General features: G+C 42.7%; 4 protein-coding genes across 4 annotated transcripts; 3 read left to right on the top strand and 1 right to left on the bottom strand.

Annotated features, from left to right (window-relative positions):
• On the top strand, positions 833 to 5,302 carry LOC8079408 (two-component response regulator ORR24). The gene is made up of 6 exons (XM_002453366.2): positions 833 to 1,382; positions 2,077 to 2,229; positions 2,716 to 3,111; positions 3,223 to 3,299; positions 3,806 to 4,861; positions 4,956 to 5,302. The coding sequence occupies exons 1-6, from the start codon at positions 1,223 to 1,225 to the stop codon at positions 5,007 to 5,009; spliced, it is 1,896 nt and encodes a 631-aa protein (XP_002453411.1). The 5' UTR covers positions 833 to 1,222; the 3' UTR covers positions 5,010 to 5,302.
• On the top strand, positions 5,307 to 11,985 carry LOC8079407 (chaperone protein ClpB3, mitochondrial). Its single transcript, XM_002453365.2, has 10 exons — positions 5,307 to 6,394; positions 7,520 to 7,738; positions 7,841 to 8,078; positions 8,270 to 8,465; positions 8,565 to 8,619; positions 8,990 to 9,140; positions 9,411 to 9,719; positions 9,810 to 10,075; positions 10,383 to 11,312; positions 11,460 to 11,985. The coding sequence occupies exons 1-10, from the start codon at positions 6,092 to 6,094 to the stop codon at positions 11,763 to 11,765; spliced, it is 2,973 nt and encodes a 990-aa protein (XP_002453410.1). The 5' UTR covers positions 5,307 to 6,091; the 3' UTR covers positions 11,766 to 11,985.
• On the bottom strand, positions 13,607 to 15,682 carry LOC110434295 (putative F-box/LRR-repeat protein At3g42770). The gene is made up of 4 exons (XM_021458118.1): positions 15,536 to 15,682; positions 15,005 to 15,096; positions 14,004 to 14,856; positions 13,607 to 13,871 (listed from the first exon to the last, which is right to left on the bottom strand). The coding sequence occupies exons 2-3, from the start codon at positions 15,086 to 15,088 to the stop codon at positions 14,089 to 14,091; spliced, it is 852 nt and encodes a 283-aa protein (XP_021313793.1). The 5' UTR covers positions 15,089 to 15,096; positions 15,536 to 15,682; the 3' UTR covers positions 13,607 to 13,871; positions 14,004 to 14,088.
• Positions 16,583 to 22,318, top strand: LOC8077632. The gene is given in 4 exon segments (XM_002453364.2): positions 16,583 to 17,069; positions 20,014 to 20,215; positions 21,942 to 22,040; positions 22,042 to 22,318. Coding segments are annotated over 4 exon segments (783 nt in total). The 5' UTR covers positions 16,583 to 16,627; the 3' UTR covers positions 22,082 to 22,318.

The following is a 24,920-nucleotide window of genomic DNA, read 5'->3' as shown; positions in this document are numbered from 1 at the left end:
GGAGAGTTGTCTACAGTGCGTATGGATCTGCGATCCGGGGGAAGTGGAAGCCGGCTAATCCCAGAGATGACGCGCCGAGCTGTCGTGCATCACTAATCAATCTTATCGCGAGCTTTGTTTAATCAATCAAGCCCCCCATAAACCAAACCACAGCGAGCTTGGGCTGGCTCTGGCCAGCAGGTAAGCTGCTCGAGCCACGTCAGCATCAACCATCGCCGAAAAAGAAACGCTTGTCTTCTGATTACTCTTGGTTGGGTAGATCCAAAACCATAGCTATCTTCATTTCACTCGTCTGTCGCCGCAATCGTCCAAGTCGTCCAAGAGATAAAGATAAATACTTGAGTAATCAGAGCTTTTATTTACGCCGCAATTCTTTTATTTCTTCTCGCTCACATCATCACATGAAAATGTGTTACACGTCCACAACATCACAAAGCACACATTTGAATATCCATACGTCATTGTATTTGGTTAGAACGTGGAAAATGACGAGTGCAGCTATAATATGAACTTACTAATTAATCACATAAGTCTACTACAGAAAGCGAAAGAAAAATATTGAACATTTCAAGAAGAATTAGAAACTGAGGCACAATTATATACTTTTGAAACATTATATAGCACATGTATATAAAATCAAATTACAGCTGTATGTTGTCCACAAATGCAAAATGGGAAAAACGAAAAGGCGACTGGAAACGAACCCTAAAAAGAAGGGGGGTGGCGCGTGCACACGCGGAATACACCAGGGCAAGAAACAAACGGCCCACCCCACCCCACCCCCACCGCAACACCGATAGCAAGCAATATAAAGACCTGAATAAATGGCAAGAAATATGGAAGCGTAAAAGGAAACGAAAGGGGGGCCGAAAAAAAAAAGGTTACCATCTTTGCACTGCATGAGCTTCCCAATCTCCTCCCATTCAGCTCACCCTCCCTCCCCTCTTCCCTTATTATTGGGTTCTTCACCGTACCACACACCCTTCTCTCTCATCTCTCTCTCTCTGCTCCGGTGCTGGTGCTGCTCTCCTCCCCTGCTTTGACCTCGCTGCCTTTTTATCCGCCTTTCCCCGCCGTTTCTTGGATTTCTAGGATCCAAAGAAACTCCCTTGTTGTGAGCCTGCTTCTTGCCTCTGCATACAGGATCCTTCGGTGATCCTGGTGCCGTTGGTTGGGTTTGGTCTTTGGTGCTGTTGGATTCGCGGAGGCGGAGGCGGAGGAGATGACCGTCGAGGACGTGAAGCTGCAGGCGGCGAAGGCGAACGGCGGCGGCCATGGGGCCAAGGACCAGTTCCCCGTCGGCATGCGCGTGCTCGCCGTCGACGACGATCCCACCTGCCTCAAGCTCCTCGAGAAGCTCTTGCAACACTGCCAGTACCATGGTATGCCGTGCTCCTCTCGCTCCTCTGTTTCCTCCTCTTCCCCTGCGTCTGGTTTCCTACTATTATCATCGGATCATGTACTTATATCCTTATTAACTGCCGTTCTTTTTTTACCTTTATTATCCACGATTCGGCTCTTTGCTGCTTGATTTATTTAGTTAGTTTTCGTTGTTCGCGTCTCAAGGAGGCTACAAAGATATTTGGGTTACTGGTTTTGCATTCTTCCATCCATCACATAAATAGCAACCCCGACTTTATACCCAACTTTCCCCCCTGTTGGTTTCCCGGTGAAATACTTTTGTCATGTAATGTCATGTCAGCCTCAGTTTCATTTCCTTTCTTCTGATTCTGAAAAATAATCAGGTTTGTCTCTGCTCGTGCTCTAAAGATTTTTTTTGAACTTTTATCATGCGTTGGCACTCGACTATATTTGGAATAAACTCTCTCCAAAAGCATTCAACCTCCAGCTGTGTAATTTCTGTAATAAATCTTGTGTTCTGCGAATTTTTGGCTGTCTATTTCCGTTTTCCGTGGTTCAATTTTCTTCAGTGGAAGGAATGTTCTCCTCTCCAACTTTCCTCGAAGTCTAGTGATTCTTACGAAGATTTTTGACTCCCCACATGTGTAATGTGTTCCTCCGGCCTTTGACTTGTATATATGCGCTAATCTGTCCGGATTTGTGATGCTCCCGCAGTGACAACAACTGGACAGGCAGCCACGGCCCTAAAGCTGCTGAGGGAGAAGAAGGACCAGTTTGACCTTGTGATCAGCGATGTCCACATGCCGGACATGGACGGCTTCAAGCTCCTCGAGCTTGTGGGCCTCGAGATGGACCTCCCGGTCATTAGTAAGTCTTTGCTTGGCCACTCATATTAGTGTTCGTGCCTTTATTGCGACCAATGATCTGGGAAAATGGCATCGCTTGAAAAATCATTGTGGAATGAATAGATCTTGTATACTCTACTCTCTGGTTAGTTTGGTTTTACCTCCATTAGACAGCTGAGCTGTGGAGTTCAGGAACAAGGCCCCATTTATATTAATTTTAGGAAATTCATCTCCATCGTCTCAAGCAATTCGTAAAGAATTTGTCTTGTTCAATGCGCCATTGAACTTATTTATTAATTTGGGAGGAATGACAAGTCTCATGAAAACTTCTGTATACCCTACATGTGACCATTAAAAAAAGAGTTAGAAAGGACAAAAAGTCTGCAGGCATAATGAACGCCAATTAGTTTCCTGCAGGAAGTTTAATTATTTCTGCTGGTTCAATGTACAATGAGAACAGCGTTTTGTATCTCTTTGATCTGAAAACTGACCATGTATCATCATGCAGTGCTGTCTGCAAATGGGGAGACACAAACAGTCATGAAGGGTATTACCCATGGAGCATGTGACTACCTGCTCAAGCCAGTGCGGATTGAGCAGTTGAGGACTATATGGCAGCATGTGGTTAGAAGGAGGAGTTGTGATGCCAAGAACAATGGTAATGATAACGATGATTCCGGTAAGAAGTTGCAGGTGGTGAGTGCTGAAGGTGACAATGGTGGTGGTAATCGCAACAAGAGAACTTCCCGCAGGGGTAGGGATGATAATGGAGATGACGGTGATGATTCTGATGAGAACAGTAATGAGAATGGAGACTCATCAACCCAGAAGAAGCCAAGGGTCGTGTGGTCTGTTGAATTACACCGAAAGTTTGTGGCTGCTGTCAACCAGCTTGGCATTGACAGTAAGAGTTCTAACGATGTAACTTAGTTACCAGAATGTTAACTAATAATTTTCCTTTTTTTTCATATTATTCATGTATCATAATAGCATGTACTCGTGTCTATAAATGCAGAGGCTGTTCCAAAGAAAATATTGGATCTCATGAATGTCGAGAACATCACAAGGGAGAATGTTGCAAGTCATCTGCAGGTTTGATTTCCATCCCTACGTAGTTCTGTTGGGCCTCACATTTATATTTGTATATATAATGTTCATCACATGTTTATTATGTGATATCTTTGGAACTTATGATTATCTATCAACTGTAAGCTTGAATACTGTGTATTTTGAAAGCGGGTTCTTGTTGCAGTTTCTGTTTGTTTGTGGCTTGTCCTGGGGTTGGGCATGTTTTCTTGTGTTCTTCTTTTCCGTACTTTAATGCAAGGCAGAGCTCCTGCCATTTACTTTCAAAAAAAAGCACATCAACTGTATTTTATTTTTTCACCATATCTAGGAAATTCTCAAACCTATCAGTATTTCTTCACATGCTTGGTATACTTTTGAAAGAAACAGAAAGTGATATCCACAAGCAACACATTATACAGTTCATGTCCTTGTAAAGACAACAAATTTCTTTGCTCCCTTCAGCATCTTATTTTTTTTCCTTTGTTGCAATTAGAAACACATTTAATAAATCCTTCTTTGTTGGTTTGCAGAAGTATCGGCTGTATCTGAAAAGACTCAGTGCAGATGCAAGCAGGCAGGCTAACCTAACTGCTGCATTTGGAGGAAGAAACCCTGCTTATGTCAACATGGGACTAGATGCCTTCAGGCAATACAATGCATATGGGAGATACCGGCCAGTTCCAACCACTAACCATTCACAGCCAAACAACCTCCTTGCAAGGATGAACTCTCCTGCATTTGGTATGCATGGTTTGCTGCCTTCGCAGCCGCTTCAGATTGGACACACCCAGAACAATATGAGCACTTCCGTAGGCAATGTCGGGGGGATGAACAACGGCAACCTGATCAGGGGTGCGCATATGCCACTGCAGGATACTAGCAAATGCTTTCCTACTGGCCCTTCTGGTAATTCATTTGCGAACATATCAAACAGCATACAATTGGTTACGACAAATAACTTGCCATTACAGTCTCTTGAGCCAAGCAACCAACAACACCTTGGTCGGCTGCAGTCTTCTGCAGACCCATTCAACTCATTTGTTGGTGAGTCTCCCCAGTTTCCAGATCTTGGAAGATGCAACACTACCTGGCCAACTGCGGTCTCATCCTCCAACGTTCAGGAGCTTGGTCAGAAGGACAGAATTGTGAATGGGCCCAAGCTTGAGCCTCTCTCAAGCTTTACAGAAGCATCCAGTCAGATTCCCTTGCTGGGAAATGAAATGCAGAGCCAAGTAGCATCACTAGCCAGCAACGGTCTTCCAATGCCGTTCACTCAGGAAGCGGCGCCCTTCGCATATGGAAGCAGCACGAACTCAAGAGAGATGCTGAATAACAACCTTGCACTTAGTAATTCAGGCATCAACTCTTCATTGCCGAACCTTCGCATAGACGGTTCTGTTGTTCCGAGGCAGACACTGGACGGTGGTAATTCAGGTGGAGTCCCCCCTCTGCAAGATGGCAGGATTGATCATCAAGCTGTTAGTAGTCATCTAAGCTATAACAACGAACTCATGATGGGGACAAGTAGGCTGCAAAGGGGACTCAGTGGTGGTCTGGATGACATTGTCGTGGACATGTTTAGGCCGGTATGATCCTATAAATCTTCTTTTCATTTTTGACAGTAGCCACCATTTCGGTCCCATTTTCTTATGTGAACCATGTCATTTTATTTCAATGCAGGACCGCGCAGACGATGGCGTCCCCTTCATTGATGGGGACTGGGAACTGGTCTAGCAGGCTTCAGTTCCCTACATCAAGTTTTTCCGCATTTGTGGGGGTTCGGCGCTTGATTGGTCCATGCTAATTTGCCTGCTCAAAGTTGTTTATAGTAGCAAGTTTGCATCACAAATGCCCTTTGCATTTGGTTTTTTCAGTTTAGCGACCAGGTTCCAGTGTCACGTCCTTATATCAACTATGTGGTATTTGCTACCTTAACTCGTATGGCTATGTTTTAAGTCAGGTGTTAACTGTGGTTATCGTGATATATATAGCATGGTTATGAGCAAGGAATGTTTTCCTGTTTATTACTCTTTGGAAATCTTTTTGCTGTTCCATTTGTTGATTGTCATTGGCGATATGTTGAAGAAATTCAGAAAGATCACAGCACACAAGATTGCTGTTCGAGAAACATGGAATTATTGATCTTACTCGTCATTTGCATGATTGTCTGGTAGCCTGGGACTGGGAGATAGGTTTGCATCTTCAGATCAACGGCGGATAACCTGAATTTGTTCTAGATATCCAACTTCCACCATGGTAAACAGTCTTTCAAAGTCTGAAGCTTACAGGTGAAATTCAGCTGAAGCATGTGATCATGCTTTGTAGTTTATATGCGTTTGCAATTTGCAAAAGATTTGGATACGAAATTCTGAATCACTCCATGCACTGTATTGTGCCTTCATCCGCTGCTTCCGCCGAGCAGAGGATGCGACGAAAGAAAGAAAAGAACTCGCGCCGCCTAACGCCTTCCTCCATTCTATCTTTACCGATGAGTGGGCCCTTGAGTCTGGTACGAACGGTATCCGTCGGTTACGGAAAGAGCGGCAGATCAGACGGTTGATGTTGCACGGAGGTCGCCGAGCACCGCATCCAGCAGAAGCTTCTGCAACCTTCCATCCGCTTCGCCTCCGGTGCCGGCGCATCTTCTTTCCCCTTCTCCAAGCATCGCCACCCCTCTCCGTTGCGCCCTCTCAACCACCGCCGCCGCGACAAATAACCGAGCCGGCATCTTCGCGGCGTCACCGCTTGGCCAGTCCAGTGTCCGCTGCCGCCGCCGCAGACAAGCGCTAAACCCAGACCCAAACCCCTCCGCCACGATGGCGCGCTCCGCCGCGTCCAGGCTAGCGCGCGCAGCCCGTGCGGCCGCGGCGGCCACCACCCGCCGCCAGGCCCCCGGCGTTAGCCGCGAAGTCCTCCCGCGGTCCCTCGCGCCGCTCGCGGGTGATGCCTCCTCCGTCTTCGCCGCCGCCACGACGAGGAGGCCGGCGTGGCTGGCCGCGCCTTTGGGGCGGTTTCCCGTCGGGGCCGGCGGAGCTGGGATCCTGGTGCCGCCGCGCCGGCTGTTCCACTCGACGACGCCCGCTCATTACAGCGCCACCGGCACCTCGTCCTCGTCTCAGGTTGGTGCCTACTTATGTACAGCGTGGCCGTGTCTCTGTTTTTATGCGCCGAGCCGCCTGTTGGCTGCCACTCGTGGTGATTCAATTTCGGTCAGTGCTGTAGAGATTTGGCTAACCAAACGTTTGGATTGTTAAGCTAATGCTTGCTGTTCTGCACTTCTGTTACAAATTCGTAAAGATTCGTGGTGTCAAGATAACTTTGAATGACATAATGATAAGAGTGATACGATCGTGTAGTAGTATGGTGTCACTGATTTCATCCTTTGATCTTCAGAAGTATGGAATGATTTGTATAGTTCTATCCCACAATGCAATCTTCATAAGTGATGGTGAGATGATGATTTTAGGCGCTTCTTGTGTTGATGTTGTTGGACTGTTGTCTTGCTGTAGCTGTATTTTCATCTTGTGTTGGTGATTGCATTCTCTCGTTCTTTATTGGTTAGATGAGTCAACAGTTTCCAACCTTGTTTCAAAAGTTTGTAGAATCAACTGACCGGTTTGTAGATGTGGTGGTTAAACAATATATCAGAGTGCTATACTTTTACTATAGCCTATAGGTTTCCACTTGAATAGAGTGTCTCCAACTGTGAATCACTATAGCTTTCACATGCATCTAGCTCTTTGCTTGGTTTGCAGTATTTGTATGTGCGCTAGGGCAGGTTTCCGATTGTGATTATTTATTTATTTTAACGTGGGGTGTCTTCTCCAGGGTAAGATCTCTTTCTTTTTATATGTATATACAGAAAGGAAAAAAATAATGTACAAGAGGGATTCACAAGGATCATAAGTCAAAAGAGAAGGAGACTAACATCATGGTAAAATTGGTCAACCAATCGGACAACAAACTCTTAACATTGGATTTTGCCTTAAGAAACAGTAGAGCAAATTCAGACTTGAAAGATTGCTTCCATCTGCGAACTGATGGAACTGCATCTTCGAAGACTGTACTGTTTTGATGGCACCAAATAGTCTAAATAGCTACCATAATAATTTCCCTGAAAACAGGTGACCCAAATATGTCTGTTCCAGCAGCAGGGTGTGGTATATGCAGCAATGGGTTGCAAACTACTGTTGGTTTGAGTTCTAATCTCTATGTTTTTCCTTATTTTTCTTTGATCAAAACAGATAACACCAGGAGAATTTACTGAGATGGCCTGGGAGGGGATTGTTGGTGCGGTTGATGCAGCAAGATCGTCAAAACAACAGATAGTGGAGTCAGAGCACTTGATGAAAGCTCTTCTGGAGCAAAAGGATGGGCTAGCACGCAGGATATTTTCAAAAGCGGGCATAGACAACACGTCAGTCCTGCAAGCTACAGATGACTTTATTTCTAGACAGCCAAAGGTATTAGCAGTGGGCCTTATTAATTTGTAGATTAGACTAACTAAACAAGTTCTGCTTATCAAGGTGGTAAATTTTATTAAGATTTGGGTCTTGCATTGGTAGGTCGTCGGTGATACAACTGGGCCAATTATAGGATCAAGTTTTGTGTCGATATTGGATAATGCGAAGAAGCATAAAAAAGAATATGGTGATGAGTTTGTGTCAGTTGAGCACATCCTGCAAGCATTCGCTTCAGATAAAAGGTTTGGACAGCAGCTCTTCAAAGATCTGAAAATTGTGGAGAATGATCTTAAAGAAGCTATTTCAGCAGTACGTGGAAGCCAGCGAGTCACAGATCAGAGTATGTCTTGTGACATTTTCTTTTCTCTCTTTTGGCAGAGTACTTCTGTGGTTTTAGTATTTATTTGTACTTTATTCATATTCATATAGCTTCCTTTATTGTCCAGAAAGTTGACTTGATCCTGATAAGTAAATAACAATATAATAACCGATAACCTGTTTTATATGCCTATATTGTTTTTCTGTTTCCAGATCCAGAAGGAAAGTACCAGGCTCTAGAGAAGTATGGTATTGACTTGACGGAATCAGCTCGGCGTGGAAAACTTGATCCTGTTATAGGCCGTGATGATGAAGTACGCAGATGCATTCAGATCCTATGTAGAAGAACTAAAAATAATCCTGTAATCATTGGCGAGCCAGGAGTTGGCAAAACAGCTATTGCTGAAGGGTGATTACTGGTTCATTTATTGTTTGTAGTTTTTTTGTAGTATGCCTATGCTTTGCTGCTTTGAACATGCAGTAATCAACCATCTTGCTCTTATTTCAGACTGGCTCAACGTATTGTACGAGGAGATGTTCCCGAACCTCTAATGAATAGAAGGGTATTGAAATGTTAATGTTATATCTAGTCTAGTTTACTGAATTTTAGGCAATCATATTTTCTGCCTGTGCCATGGCAGAGAACTCTCCTCCATGCTTCCCAGCGTCCCAGGCTGTAATTATTCCTTCTCTATAAAATGGGCATCACTTCGTGCTGGTCTTGTTAAAAAAAAACTTTTGATTGATATATATATACCCGATGTTCATTGAAGCATTTTGATTATCAACTAATCAAAAAATAATGCAAAATCCAGAGCTTACAGTCAGATGTGGAATAACATGTCACTAATAACAGAAGAGTAGACACAGTTGTATAGTGTCAAGAATGCAATAGACTGTATGTTCTGATGCTATGTACATCTGCAATTACAGCTTATTTCATTGGATATGGGAGCACTACTTGCTGGAGCTAAATTCCGTGGTGAATTTGAGGAGAGACTAAAGGCTGTTCTAAAGGAGGTCACTGCTTCTAATGGACAGATCATCTTGTTCATTGATGAGATCCATACTGTTGTTGGTGCAGGTTTGTACTTCTAACTTGTTCTGTGTTTTGGTTATTTGCAAGTTTTTTTCATGGCAGTGAACGTACATCGATAGACTTGAAAATATTAATCGAAGGTAAGCTCTCTGTAATGATTAGACAGATCTACACAAGGGTGTTTCATTTTGTTTGGTTTGTGCTGGCCTTGTGCTTTCAAATCACTGAGGCTTTGTTTTATCATATTGATGCTTATACCACATTCCAGGAGAGGCAGTGCTCTGAATATTGTCATGCTGTTTGTTCTCTGAATAGGAGCCGCTGGTGGAGCGATGGATGCTGGTAACCTGTTGAAGCCAATGCTAGGCCGTGGAGAACTCCGCTGCATTGGAGCAACAACATTGGATGAGTACAGGAAGTATATTGAGAAGGATGCTGCTCTTGAGCGTAGGTTTCAACAAGTTTATTGCGGTGAGCCAGCGGTTGAGGATACCATCTCCATACTGCGTGGTTTGCGAGAACGATATGAACTGCATCATGGTGTTAAGATATCAGATGGAGCTCTTGTTGCTGCAGCAGTTCTATCCGATCGATACATCACTGGACGTTTTTTGCCGGACAAAGGTACTTTGTATGCTATAATGTGGATAGGTTACAATGAACAGCGAGCTGATCTATTCATTATCTAATATAATTCTTCATTTGTGCATCCAGCCATTGATCTAGTTGATGAAGCAGCTGCTAAGCTCAAAATGGAGATAACATCAAAGCCTATTGAATTGGATGAGGTAGACAGAGAAATCATAAGGCTTGAAATGGAAAAGCTCTCATTGAAGAATGATACAGATAAAGCCTCCAAAGAACGACTGAGCAAGCTTGAAGCTGAACTAGAATCTCTCAAACAGAAGCAGAAAAATCTTTCAGAACATTGGGAGTATGAGAAATCTTTGATGACTCGTATAAGATCAATTAAAGAAGAGGTACGTGCATTCTTTACTCTTCTGTGTATTGCCTGCCATATATGTTTGCTCGGATCGCTTCTACTTAAAGCGCAAGCGCTGTTTATGCTGTGGCTGTGCCACACAGCCAGTCGACTGCAATTGTGAAGAGCTGAGAGCAAGCTCTGGCTGTTTGCTGCTGAATGCCTGCTATCGCTGCTGCTGTTTGGGCTGCACATGTTGCTAGTTGGCTGCTGCAGCAGAGCAACAGCCAGCTATCCGATCAGGCTGATTTTTTTTCTGCCTTGGTGTCATATGGGCTCTAATTCTTGTCTTTATCTTGTTTTAGATTGACAGAGTGAACCTGGAGATTGAAGCTGCTGAGAGAGAATATGATTTGAATCGTGCTGCTGAACTGAAGTATGGAACGCTTTTGTCACTTCAGAAACAGCTGGAAGAGGCTGAGAATAAACTTGTTGAATTCCAGCAATCAGGGAAGTCAATGCTTCGAGAAGAGGTGACTGACGTGGACATTGCTGAGATTGTGAGCAAGTGGACTGGTATTCCAGTGTCGAACCTTCAACAGTCTGAAAGAGAGAAGCTGCTGCTGCTAGAAGATGTACTTCACAAGAGGGTTATTGGCCAAGATATTGCAGTCAAATCAGTGGCCAACGCCATCCGCCGTTCTAGGGCAGGCCTATCAGATCCTAACCGTCCGATAGCAAGCTTTATGTTTATGGGACCTACAGGTGTAGGAAAGACTGAGCTGGGTAAGACACTGGCTGAATTCCTTTTCAACACTGAGAATGCCCTAATACGAATTGATATGAGCGAGTACATGGAGAAGCATGCTGTCTCCCGTTTGGTTGGTGCCCCACCTGGATATGTTGGTTACGAGGAAGGAGGCCAATTGACTGAATCTGTTCGCCGGCGGCCTTACTCAGTTGTTCTGTTTGATGAAATTGAGAAAGCGCACCAGGATGTCTTTAACATTTTGTTGCAACTGTTGGACGATGGAAGAATAACTGATTCACAAGGCAGGACTGTCAGCTTCACTAACTGTGTCATCATCATGACCTCAAACATCGGGTCATCATTGATCCTTGACACGCTTAGAAACACCACAGACAGCAAGGAGGCCGTTTATGAGATAATGAAGAAGCAGGTGATTGAGATGGCCCGACAAACATTCCGACCAGAGTTCTTGAACAGGATAGATGAGTACATAGTGTTTCAACCACTGGATACAAGCGAGATCAACCACATTGTGGAGATCCAGGTAAACATTTAACAATTCATTTTAGAAGCATGCCTGATAGATATAATATATATTTAAACCACAGTATCAACCTTAAGTTATTTCTCCACATTTGCACATAGTTTGTGTAGTCTGCTCTTTAATTTGAAATGGTTTCCTTACTTGCAGTTGAATCGGGTTAAGAACCGGCTGAAACAACAGAAGATTCATCTCCAATACACTACAGCAGCCGTCGAGCTTCTGGGGTCTCTTGGCTTTGACCCGAACTATGGTGCGAGGCCTGTCAAGAGAGTGATTCAGCAGATGGTGGAGAATGAGATTGCCCTTGGTGTGCTGAAGGGCGATTTCAAAGAAGATGACACTGTCCTCGTGGATGTAAGTTCTGCGGCGATCGCAAAAGGACTTGCCCCGCAGAAGAAACTTGTCCTTCAGAGGGTAGAAAATAGAAACGAAGAGTTAGTTGCCAATGACTAGGTCAGGGGTTCACCTTTTAGCTAGAAAATGCTCCAGTGAGAAGATACGCAGCTGTTAGCTCTGCATTTTCGCGTCTGAGAAACTTAGCTTGGCCTTTTAAGTTCGTACCTTATGAAGTGTCGTGTCCAGTCTCCGGTGGCAAAACTCAACTTGCAAATCTCTGTGAATATAATAATCCTGAGAGTTATATCTGAAGAGCTGTGAATATCTGTTTAGGTAACTTTTATCTTCGGTCTTTTCTATTTCATGCCTTATCTTAATCTTATTATTCCTTTTGAGCATTCAAGTGAACCCATATGCCGAGGTACATGTTGGGGTTGTGTGGTGGAAGGGTGTGGTGTCCGGCTTGAAGAAGCCCAGCGTGAACTCGCTCTTGTTGGAGACGAGCCTGCTGCTGCTGCCGGCGAGCCCGTTGCCGGGTGACACCGTGTCCCTGGCCACGCGCGCACTGCCCACAGTTTCAGCCCGTCGCCGTGCCTGGCACGCGGGCTCCACGTTCCTCGCCCTGCATGTCAGAGAGAGGGGCCGGACGGCGACCCACCTGTGCCAAGTTCTTGAAAAGCAGAATTGGCTCGCAACCAAAGCAGGCTCGAAGTCCAGATCGCCAGAAAGAGTCCCATAAACAGTCCATAAGTCCAGATCGCCAGAAAGAGTCCCATAAACAGTTCATCTTATCAAATAGCTAGCTAGAAGGAATTCTATTGGTTCCCAATAGTATTTTATAAATAGCTTGCGAGATGACGTATAAAAATAATAAAAAAGTAGCATCTTATTGGCTATCGAGGAGAGAGATCAAATAGCTAGCGACTCATTAATAGCTAATCTAGCACGATCTTCTAGAAATAACTCTCTCACAATACTCTCCACAATAGCTAGCGACTTCCTAATAGCTATCAACTTTCTAAGCTAGCTATTTGTAAATTGCCATTGAGAACCAATAATATTCTTCCTAGAGATCAAATAGCTAGCGATTTAAACACCATTGCGGACGCCCTAAACAGTCCCAGATTAAACAGTCCCAGTCTGTTCGCTTATCGAAAGTACTATTTCCTAATTTGTTGTGAGAGAAAAATACTGCTGAATGGTTAAGCGAACAACCGAGATCTAGAAAAGAAACGATGTGTTTGGCCAAAATTAAACGACAAACTGACATGATAAAATAAAAGCTGCGCCACAATCCAGATCAAACGAATCAAACACAAAAATCAAAACACCCACAAATTCAGGTGTCTGATAGCTCCAGTACCCGAGTATACAGAGTTACCCTATTTTTATATTACAACCTCATTACGATAGACATTTGCTGCAGGGTTCAAGGACCTTCAAGTTAACAGTTGATGGCACATTCCCCACAACGTGTCGTTCAATAGCCATGCGAGCTCTTTGGACTTCCACGAGATCCTCCTCAAACATATGGAGACACATCGTCGACTTGTGTATCTTTCTTTCATGGCCACGGCTAGTGTCTAATACGAGACACTCTAGTACTGGTGCATGCGCAAGTATATCATTTGTAAACTCAATCATACTCTTTGCAGAGCAAAAGCCAGTGATAGTGACATTTCTGAGATTCTTATTACTGTGTTGCAAAATTTGCCTTGAATGATATGAGTTATAGTCAGAAAATTCAAGAATAGAATCCTCCCTTATGGTTGGTACCTCTACCTGACATGGTTCATCAATCAATAGTTTTAGTTAAACTCACCATATTATCTTTTTTTTTTTTTTGCAATATGATATAACACGTGCAGTTGTCCCAAAAAAAATGCAAGTAATACAATAGGTGCATTGAGCCTTGTCATTTAATTTGTTATTAGACTTAAAGAACAATACCTGGCCCATATCCTTCACCAAATACGCTCATAGCGAACAAAATTATTAAGCCAGATTTTTTCTAAATTCCCAAACAACTATAATCTGATGAAGATAGATTTGAGAAGATAAATGACTTACATGCAAGATCAAAGTGTCCAAGCTAGGTGAACCATCAAGAAAAGAGGCTAGGGAACAAAAATCATAGTCTGGTGAAAGGCTTGGTTCAACAAGCACAATCTCCAAGTGCTTGAGGTACAAGAACTTCACAGCCAACATTGGTGTATTGACTTTCTGGAGAAAGAGAAGCATAAAAGAACATGGTATGAGAACTTCATGTGTACAGTTCTTGTAATTTGAACTGTTAAATAAAAAAAGCAAAAGATAAGTACTCCATGTTAGGCATATACAAAAGTAGACACTAACCTCATCAAGGGATGTCAGAAAAAGAGTTTGCACGTTTGGTGCAATGGATGGAAGCTTCGTTCTGGCGCAATACAACATATTAGACTTAGTAGTACTCATCATTTGTATATGGCTCAATTGCAATGGATTTTGCAAGTGACATGTCTATTGGGTGGCCTATATACTTGAACTGAGATAGCTTTGGAGCATCACTTTCAATCATCTCAAGCATCACACAATCTTGCACCGCTAGGAAATTAAGATGTGAAAGCTCATAAGGTATCTTCAAACAAACTATATCATTGCATCTGTAGATGTCCAATTGCTTCAATGCCAAAGATTTGGACAGAAAGCTACACAGCTCCTCTGCTGTAATGTGCACTGAACTCAGATGCACACTTGTCAGGCTACTTAAGCAGCCAACTTCAGCTGCAGGGTGGAAAGCACAATGATCGAGGACAAAGGACTGCAATGAGCTTCCCCTCTCCGTAGATAACAATGAACACGGAAAGTTGTACTCAATCTTGTTGCACCAAGGCATTTGTAACTCAAATTCCTCAATCCCAGGTGCAGTAGCAACTTGAAGCCAGCGATCAACATAACTCAGGTGCAGATTGTCACAAGGGTAGGTTTGAAGTTTAAATTTCTTCACGCCGGTGCCAGAATGATTCGTCATAATGTGGTCAACTCTACCAATAAAATCACTTGTTATTTCATTTATGTTATTAGGTGTGTCTTCATTTATGCCAAACGTTTTGCTATTGAATACGAGATTAGGATAGCAATGCCAAGAACGGAGAAATCCCCTAGACACAGTAGAAGCACAGGCAGCATCTTTCATTGGCATGAGAGCATGTATTTGATAAAGTATATCCTGCATAAACAAGCATGGGAATCACAACAGATGCTAATAAAATAGTTGCAGAAAAGGTTTATGTGAGTGATGAATACAGCCAAAATACACTATAATTTGCTAGCACTAGTCAAGATGGAAATTTCATTTAGTAATAAATATTTCCAACCTCTGGGAGTATCGGCTCTGGTTTTCTCCTGCCACCTTGCACACCATCACTTCTCCAGCAAGTGAAGCCTTCTATTTCAGGCATTGAGGCAGCTGTAGTTGAATCGAGTAAGAGGAAGAACATCAGAGAATGCCACGACGAAATAGCACAGGCTATTGCAATCCCATACACAAAATATGATTAGTTTGAGATCTTTGACTTTTGAAGAACGAACTTTCTGTTGCACAAGTAGCAGTTAGGCTGCCTAAAAAAATCAGAAGCTATTGATCAAATCGACAGCTTTGTTTTGGTTTTGGTTGAGAACACTGTCATGGAAGGGGATATGCATCGCTTAACTATGCAGGTAGACAGTAGACATATGCTCCCTGACCCATAAAAGAGCACAGGTTTCTAAAACCGCTGCGTTCCTAACCAGGTCCCATATGACCACAAAATTGCGCCCTAATAGCTCAATTTACTTGCAACGACATTGAGAAAACACAAGACTTCGTAGTTGTAGCGCAAGTCAGTGAGAAGGAAGAGGATGCATACCCTGGCCTTGCAGCGGCCACCTGACCTGCACAACCAGCAATTCTAACAGATCTGCACAGACGGTTCCCTGCTCCTCTGCGAGCTGCTCTTTATGTTTCTCGAAAATTATAATGGTATATGAATCAAATAGCCCTTTACCCTTTATATGACGGAGGACAAGGTGCCTCGGCCGAGCTTGTGTCGATTAGTTGTCTCGATCGCGGTGCTGGGGTGAAAACAAAGTCCGCTTCCTCCTAGGAATTGGAGGTGAATAGGAAAAGGTGATGTACTGAAAAAGACCTTTCAGAAATATTTCAAAGAAAAAGACCTTTCAGAAATATGGATCTACCTTTATCGTCCTCGATGTCGAAGGCCCAAAATGAAGCACGATGACGTGTTTCTCTTAATGTAAGAGAAAAACCCTTACCTCTGAAAATCATAGTTTTTTTATAACACATGGCCCATAAGCTACATTTAACTTAACACATGGCCCGTAACAAGCTACATCTAACTCTTTTTATAATTTTCTCACTTGGTCAATCTAGAAAACCAAGAACAAAACAAGATTGAAAAGTCCTTCCAATTGAGTTGCTTTAGTCAACCCATAGATTTTTTTTTAAGAAAGTAGTTATATTTTAAGTATTTATATTTGGCTTAATAATTAGTAGGGGCCGCGCGAACGCGTATCCCCTCTTTCACAAATTATGATGTCCACTCTCTTTTAGAAGATGGTAGGCAAACACTCTTCTCAAGTGCAATGGAAGACGTTAACATAGGCCATGACCCTTATTGATCAGCCAAAGACCCCATCCAGGTAAGTATGGATAAAGGTTGCACTCATAGCTTGTTTTGTAGCTCATCCTAGTTGTAAGCAAGCTTAAGGTACCGATATGGTACTAAACTGCTCCATGCTAATCTGTGGTCCTGCCTGCCTGTTGTTAGCCCGTTGGGCTTGGAAGGAGGCCCATGGCCTTCAGTTGTCCGCGAATCTGGCCCAAATGAGAATAGCGCGCCCGAAGGCCCAGGCCGTCCACTTTTCCTGCAGGAAAGAGTACACACTCTACTCTGAACTGACTGGCCTGACCTGAGGAAGAGGATAAAGAACACCCCGAAATGCCACTCCTGCTGCTCCCACCAGCGGCGTGCACCACGGCAGCGACCGCGCCGGCGTCTCTCGCGTTCTCGCGGCCTCGGTCGTCACGGGCGCGTTGGTCCAGCCTCTCTTTCGCGTTCCCCCGCCTGAGGAAATACGGGCGCCGCCAACGCGAGCCCGTGGCCGCCCCCAGCCTCGATGACGACGAGGACGAGGAGGAGACGGGGGCAGGGGAGTGGGAGTCCGACGAAGGTGAGGAAGAGATGGAGGTAGACGAGGAGGAGTTTCTGGCGACGCGGCCCAAGCCGGCGGGATTTGGTGAGGGGAAAACGTATTCCACTGACATTGAGGAGCAGCTTCTCCGGGAGATGGGCTTCGGCGGTGGCAGCGAGCGGCGTCGAGGAGAGGCGGCCCCGGCCAGTCGCCGCGCCGGGGATAGTTCCACCAAAGTAATGGCCGCAGGTTGGCTCTCTCTGCTCTCCTCTCCCCTGTACTAGTATTACGTTCTCCTTTCTTTCTTTTTTGAGCATGAGAGTTGCCAGTCGGGTAACAGCGATTTTTTTTTAAAAAAATATCTAAGAAGATCCGTCGTATGTGATTCCATTTATATTAGCAATGTAGCGACATTTATAAGGCAGGGAAATTAGATAACGTCGCCAAGCCTGAATGTAGTCACATCGTCATAATCAAACGTTTCTTATGAAAGTAACACTTTGAATAAACTCGGTAAAAGTTAAAGAAAATTGACGTATTGCTACGTTACCCCGATACGCCAAGGTAGGGACGTATCCCGTATCGGATAGGTATCCGATACCGATACGTATCGGACACTCGTTGGATACGTATCAGCGAAGTATCCGTAAAAAAATAAATCAACTATAATTTGGATACTCTTCTTCGATACGTTAGGCTCATTCGATACGTCAGTCTGATACGGCCCAACACACTGACCGCTCGGCGTCTTGGCCAATCCCCATGCGTGCTGCCTCTCCTGTCCCATAACCCTACAAGATGTCGAATCATCCACACGCAAGAGCCCCTGCTCTCGCGCGCCGCCTCCCGTGCAAGAGATGCGCTGCAACTCGCCGGTCATTGGCGACGAGCCCCCACCCCCTCGCGTCGCATCCTGTGCACGCGCTGCCTCCCGCGCAGGAGATGCGCCAGTGCTCGCTGGCGACGAGCCTCCGTCCCCTGTATGCCATCAATCGACCTCTCGTCCTCCAGGTTGTCGCGGCAGAGAGCACTGCGCTAGGAACACCCACCAGTCCGCTATGGACGTGGCTAGCTCCCACGATGCAGGGGAGAGATGCAGGGAAGATGATGATTCAGCACTCAACAGCAAAGCTAGCTTCCGTCGGCCTCCATGAGTACATCCCTTTTCATTCTTGATGTACTCTGCTTCTGCACTTGTTGCTTGCTAGTGCTAAAGGTAGTCCTAGCATAGGAATAGGATCCACTAGCCCACAACCATAACAGACAATCTTGTTCCTGACTTCCTGTTTTAGATAGACTTGGTAATTGCGCATTCATCCAGTGTAGCTGAACTTGAATCTCCTATGAAAACTAAGAAACCTACAAGGTGATCTGGTGATGTATCATATATGATTGTATGTACTAACTAATATTAGTGATTACACTTCCACAATTTCAATTTGCATTATTATTTATTTTAATAAAAATAGTAAAACGTATCCACGTATCGTGTTTTTTTGAGAAATTGCCGTATCCGCGTATCCGTATCCTTCCGATACCGATACGCGTATCCGTATCCGTGCTGCATAGACGTATTGTGTGTGTGCGTGCACGCACGCGTGCCCGTTCATTTGGTGATCCACCACTGGAAAGCAAATGCAATGTGTCATATATTTCTCAATTAACCTTGGTTGTGTTTCCTGCTTTTACTTCCACCGTGCAAATAAAGATTTATGTTCTACAACGGAATGTGTTCTTGCCATTCCATTGTTAGAATCTTGAACATCTCGAAAATATGATACCTTGAACTAATTAAACCCCAGGACAATATTTTGTGTTGCGTGAAAAAGAAATAAATATTAGCAGGGACATGCAAGGTTGAGGAAACTGTTTTCTTCAGCACAAAAGTAATTGAACACTATGCTAAAGATGTTGAATTCAATGATGTTATACAAGTCAACCGTACAATTTTCTTTCTCTAGGGATTTTACAGACATGTTCAAGCTGCAGCAAGGATGGCCCCATGGACTGTACAGTACACCCCACGGGAACAAGACATAAATAAAGGAAAACCAATGAAATGATAAGCAGAAAACAACAAAACAAGGCACCAAATGACATTGACATTCAGCCTGTCAGCTTCACGCAAACCTTTAGCTCTGTTCATTCACCACAGTTTGGCTTCATCCCAGACCTCACTCAGGACTAGGCCATACTCAGGGAAGCACTGTTAAGCATAATGTCCTTACAGTATTTCCAGATCCATCAAGACCAGATGATAGGCCGATAGTGAGATAAAGCCCTTGTGTCTTGATTTGTTCACTACTCACTTGTCTTCTAACGTTCAGCACTGTTTTGAACTCCTCCTTAGGCCATTGTGGTGAATCTCCTATTTGCCTTGGAAGTCGACCCTGCTTGACAACAGGATTGCACACTAGCTTCAATATGAAGAACATTCATATTTATTCAGCTCAATGGCATACTTTGATGCATATTACCAGTAAACTTGTCCGGAAATGTATGGCCGTAATATGTCATGTATCCAGAACTTGATAGAAAGGATAGGTAGCACGAACAACTGAACAAGTATATAAATAAATTGTGAATGACAGAACTACTCATTTGAAGCTGGCAGTACTGGTAAATGGTACAGAAATGAAATCGTGTACATATAATATTCATTTCCCAAGGTCAAATACAGAGTTGAACTGAATAAGCTGAATATGAGCTAGATAAAGCAATTGCCCTATGCCATACATGAAACAGCTTAAAAGTTGTTGAGAAAACAACGAGCTTATAGTCCCTTTTTTTGTTCCTCCCAAGTTCCAAAACTAGACAAAATTGATGCCAGATGTTCTTCATCCATATAGACATGGTCTTCATAAGGTTTTCTTTCCATTCCAAATCCAGCTCCTAATGTAATGACAGAAACAGAAAGTCTGCATGAAAAATTAAGCCTCAGTAATTTATGGTTGATGTTAATTTACTTTCTTTCAGCAGAAGAACATATATGGATAGATGTTTTTCCTATTATTGTTATTTGTGCACAGCCATGAACCATGATTCTGTAGAGAGCTGAACTACCTCAGCATTACCTTTTGCAGATCATTTGAAATTGACATCACTATATTTAGCTACCACTATAAGTGTTGAAGGAGCTGTTGTTGGGCATAAAACTTTGTTCTTTTGATTCATTCTCTATGCTTCATAACAGATGCCAGTGACGATGGTGTTCAAGTTCGTGTCTGGAACCTTCCAAAAAAGAAAAACATACACAAGGATCTGAAGCAAGCTTTTAAAGGGTTCCGTGGCCTTTTATCTATAGAACCAGCAGTTTCCGCAAATAAGAAAACTCGTGATCCTATCTGTAAGGGTTTCGCATATCTCAAACTAGAGTCTGCGGAAGCTGCAACAAGGTAATTTATTCTTGTTAAACTCTTTAGTTTGTTTGCAGCATCCTTTGTTCATCACCATTTGTGTAGTATATATAAACTGCCACTTGGTTATTCTTTTTTCAGGGCAATTCCATGTGATTATTCCTTATTTATTGCTTTGCACCTAAACAAATCCAAAGAACAGTGCTGTTAGTTCATTGCCAAAATGTCTTTAGTGTTTTGTTTAACACCAATCCCTTGTGAGTTTTTCATCACATCAGTGGATAAAATGCAGCCAAATATACCCTTCATCTGATATTGCTCAAATTACACCCTTCGTTGCTTCTCTTCATTTTGTTTACATCTGTGTCATACGACTCATACCTGGCTTCTTGAAATCGTTCACTGATAAAACTGCTAGCTTTAGCAAGCATGAGAAGCACTACTTATTCTACTAGGTACTACAAAGTACTCATGCCAGTGTCTATTATATTGAAATTTTTGGCATGATTTCATCTGCTAGTCATGTTGCATAACCATTCATCCACATGTAGAATTCATGGTACTGATTTGCATGTGAAATGCCAATTTAACTGAAAAATGCATATCTTTATCTTATTAGATCAACTTAAGCACGTTAATCACTCACCTTAAGGCCAACTGCCAGGAATACTCTGGTGATAATATGAAATGCTAGATTCTTCGTGCCCCACTGTCTGGAATTCCATCAACTCAATCCATATATTTGTAGAGAAGCCATTATGTGCTTTGCACCCATTGTTCATTTTATGTTAAAGTTGATTCTGACTTTAGTTACCTTTCTGCTAAGTCTGCTTTGATGGTAAATTGCTTTTAGCATTCTTGAAACGTCAACATCATCAGTCATCACAGTAATCTGATACAGATATCCACTGCACCTTTCTTCATTCTGTTGGAAACTGCTGAGCTAGGTACCCAATCTAGCTAAAATTTGCTGTCGCAGGCAAAATATAAACATCGAGTATGCTTGAACCCAATTACATGTTGTTTAGCTCTTTTTTGCTAAGCTAACACCAGCTTGCTAATGTTCTTGAGGGATGAAAGGGATACATTGTTTTTCCTTGGACACTTGATTACAAGCTACCATAATGACCGAATCCTGCAGAATATGTTCTCAGTGGTAGCGTTTCTAGGAGCATGAATACCAACTATTTGACTATTTGTAAATCTGAAAAGCCTACAGTGCACAGTAGAAGCCGTTATTAAAAGTACACTGGCCTTGATGAAGCCCCCGACTGGACCTGTAGCCATAGGCCCCTGGAAACAACGCCGAATCGTCCAAAAACAGTGAAATGCTATATCAATTCAGTGGGCAGAGATGTTTTATTTCTGTACAGTAGACTATACATATCCCTACAAGTAATATCCTGTGTTATTCCTAATTATTTAGCATGTCTATTATTGAGAGCATTGAAGCCTTCTCTGTCTTTCTCCTCTCAGATGATTTCCCAGTTTTTTTTTTCTTATTTTGGCCATATCATCCATTTTAGACTCAAGGCCAGGTCCCTTCCTCATGATCTTTCGTTATCTCACTTAACATAGGCTACATCAATGCTGTATGGTCATGTTACTTGCTGTATGCCTTTCCATTAGAATTGTTGTAAATCTCACTTAGATATGTTTCCGAGAACGCATGAACCATGCGTTCATAATTTGTTGTGCGATTATTCTGAACCCTTTTGTACCTTTACTTCTAACCACTGAAAACATATTGTACTTATGTCTGCAGGTTCGTTGAGATATACTCTCATCAAACTGTGTCATTTGGGAAGGTTCAGAAGCCAATCAGTTGCTGTATCGTCGATAAAGGCAGCTCTGTTGAGCCTTCAAAAGCATCCAGTAGTCAGGCAACCCCTCAACCAATGTTGAAGCACCAAAAATTGGTAGCGGCGAGTTAAGTAACACATGTATCTGTCATCTAGCACAAGTGGTCACGCACACTTCTAGAGGTCGCAAGTTTTCTGAAAAAGCTTTGATAAACAGATTAGATTAGATAGTCCTCTGTATTCCAAACAATTGCTTTGTACGTATCAAGCAATTTGGTCTTGTTACCCATCTATATAGGCAATAGTATTGGCATTTGCGCATCAGCGATTTTCCACTGAAGTGAGCATTGACATCCCATTTTATTTTTTGGTGACAACCTTGAGGTTGGCCTTCAGTATTATGGGAGGAGGCGCCCTAATGTGACTGATAAGCTCATCAACATCCATCATTAGAGTCCTGCTTCTAGGAGCGATCGGTCTTCTAGTGTGGCTTCTTGGGAGCCAGGGATGAGACCAGATTTTTGGACCCCTGCCATCTCCGACACGCCATACCATTCCCTTCACCAATTCTAGTTCTCTCATCACACTCCTCCATGTATATATAGGACATGCCACTTCTTGGTTGTGCCTCTAAAACAGTGGAGAACCGATAGTATTTGGCCTTGAGAATACGGGCACAAAGTGAGTCAGGAAATTGCCACAAACGCCATGCCTATTTAGCCAGCATTGCAAGGTTGAAGGAGTGGATATCTTTGAACCCCAAACCTCCTTCCGCCTTCGGTTTCATCAGGACATCTCGATGTAACCAATGAATTTTGTGTTTACCTTCTTGTTGGTTCCACCAATACCTGCCCACCATGGCACTGACTTGTTCACAGAACAACTTGGTTAGATCAAAGCAACCCATGGCGTATGTAGGGATTGCTCGCGCCACGGCTTTGATTAGGATTTCCTTACACCTTGTTTAGTTCACCCCAAAAACCAAAAACTTTTTAAGATTCCCCATCACATCGAATCTTACGGCACATGCATGAAGCATTAAATATAGACGAAAACAAAAACTAATTGCACAGTTTGCCTGTAAATTGTGAGACGAATCTTTTAAACCTAGTTACTCTATGATTGGACAATGTTTATCAAATAAAAACGAAATTGCTACAGTGTCAAAATCCAAAAACTTTTTGGATCTAAACAAAGCCTTAGTTTAATGATATTGTCATTTCTTACGCTCTTTTCTTTTCACTCCGATTCGGTGGCTGTGACTCTGAGATTCTGTCTCGAGGACAAATCAAGGTTGCCTTAAACTTCATCTTTTTGAGCTCTCTTCCCTTAGTAAAACCACTATTCAAATTTCTCAAATGTTTAGTCCGTTAACCTTCTTGTAAATTTTAATTTCTTTATGATCCCATAACTTCTCTTGTAGACAAAGTTGCCTTGTGTTGCCATGTGTTATGGATTCACTAATGCCTCAAATAGCCGTTGGCCAGTTTGTCATTGTGTCAACATCCATTTGTTTTGTGAATTATACCATACAACATAGACACTCATACACATATACTCACCCGGCCCTATGAATACACATATACAAACTCTATCTCTATGAGCATCTTCGAAGACTGGACTATAAGTTCTCGAGATTAACAAAGTCGCCACAGGCGTCTAACTGTGTTAACAGGAACATCGCCTATCATTAGAAGTACAAACTTTTCTAAATAAACTATATATGAAACCACCTCTGGCACCAGTGAGCTGCTGATATCATGCCTACTATAGTAATGTTACTCTACTACACTACTATCAATCATCCGTGATCACATTTGTATCCGCATGTGACCAGCTTCCACAAAGAAAAATAACGTCAAACGGAGTCCATATGCTGCTTGCGAGCTTTCCACGTATGCTGGTGGAATTGATGAACCATTTGCGAATGAATGTTCTCTCTACCGGTGATGAAAGTGGTATGAATATTTTTCGACCGTATTCGAAATCGAATTCGTTTAAAGGGATTTAAATCCGTCCGTATTCGAGTAATTGAGTCTGCATATTCAACATCTGTTATGGTATCCGTATCTGAACACTCAAATCACATATTTATGATATCGATATCCAATCGTATACTATCTGGTATAGTTGACATTGCAGAAATATGAGAACTAATGTGATATCAGCGATATCCGTCCGTGTCCGATTCATTTTTATCCATACTCTCTACTAATATTTAGTGTGGTGCCATCTGTTAGGTGTGGTCACTTTTAAATATTAATATTAATATAGTATTTTTGTTAGTATAATACACATATTCTGTACCACAACTGGTCCCATGATCCAGTGGAGCAAACATCGTATTGTTTGAGTTACTATGTAAGGAATAAACTAATTAAATGAGTTATATATGTGAAATGTTTGCCTCGTAGCTATCTAGAAACCATTGTAGAATGCCTAGAAAGTATCACTCTGTTTTTTTTTTAACTTTCAAATCAAGCTAAGCAAGAGGGTTGTTTGTAAATGCATCTTACCACAGCATGAATGCCTGTAACTTGGGGCACTGGGCGGGGCATGTGATGCTGATTTGAGAAGTGTTTATACGCAAGGGTTAGTGATTTTGGAGGTTGATTGACAATATAACTATTAGGATTAACAATATTTGCTAGTATAGAAGATATCTACTTTTATGGATGATAACATAGCAAATACATTCTTTCAAAAAATAATATAGCAAATACAGAGTTAAGATAAGGTGCAAATATCAAGGACAGTCATGAAAACTTTAGAAGACAAGCAAAAAGCTGATGAGGTTGTCCCCTTAAATTTCACATCAAAAAATAGCGCAATTAATCATGGCGGTTGATAGGAGGTGCACTACCTAACATCACGTCATTTAGAGGACCTACTGGTATCCTAACTTTCATGACTTTTTTATATAAATATTTTTCATTGGATAT

The sequence above is a fragment of the Sorghum bicolor genome, chromosome 4, assembly GCF_000003195.3.
Source record: "Sorghum bicolor cultivar BTx623 chromosome 4, Sorghum_bicolor_NCBIv3, whole genome shotgun sequence".
NCBI classification, from domain to species: domain Eukaryota; kingdom Viridiplantae; phylum Streptophyta; class Magnoliopsida; order Poales; family Poaceae; genus Sorghum; species Sorghum bicolor.
The sequence above is the reverse complement of the archived record's forward strand: the minus strand, read 5'-3'. Positions and strand labels throughout refer to the sequence as shown.

What these genes read in the sequence shown, in the direction of transcription:
- LOC8079408 (XM_002453366.2), top strand. Translation starts at nt 1,223, where the DNA reads ATGACCGTCGAGGACGTGAAGCTGCAGGCGGCGAAGGCGAACGGCGGC. An exon ending in GCAACACTGCCAGTACCATG is followed by an intron (nt 1,383 to 2,076) that starts GTATGCCGTGCT and finishes ATGCTCCCGCAG; the next exon opens with TGACAACAACTGGACAGGCA. An exon ending in GATGGACCTCCCGGTCATTA is followed by an intron (nt 2,230 to 2,715) that starts GTAAGTCTTTGC and finishes ATCATCATGCAG; the next exon opens with TGCTGTCTGCAAATGGGGAG.
- LOC8079407 (XM_002453365.2), top strand. Translation starts at nt 6,092, where the DNA reads ATGGCGCGCTCCGCCGCGTCCAGGCTAGCGCGCGCAGCCCGTGCGGCC. An exon ending in TTATTTCTAGACAGCCAAAG is followed by an intron (nt 7,739 to 7,840) that starts GTATTAGCAGTG and finishes TTGCATTGGTAG; the next exon opens with GTCGTCGGTGATACAACTGG. An exon ending in AACCTCTAATGAATAGAAGG is followed by an intron (nt 8,620 to 8,989) that starts GTATTGAAATGT and finishes CTGCAATTACAG; the next exon opens with CTTATTTCATTGGATATGGG.
- LOC110434295 (XM_021458118.1), bottom strand. Translation starts at nt 15,088, where the DNA reads ATGCCTGAAATAGAAGGCTTCACTTGCTGGAGAAGTGATGGTGTGCAA. An exon ending in CAGAGCCGATACTCCCAGAG is followed by an intron (nt 14,857 to 15,004) that starts GTTGGAAATATT and finishes TTGTTTATGCAG; the next exon opens with GATATACTTTATCAAATACA.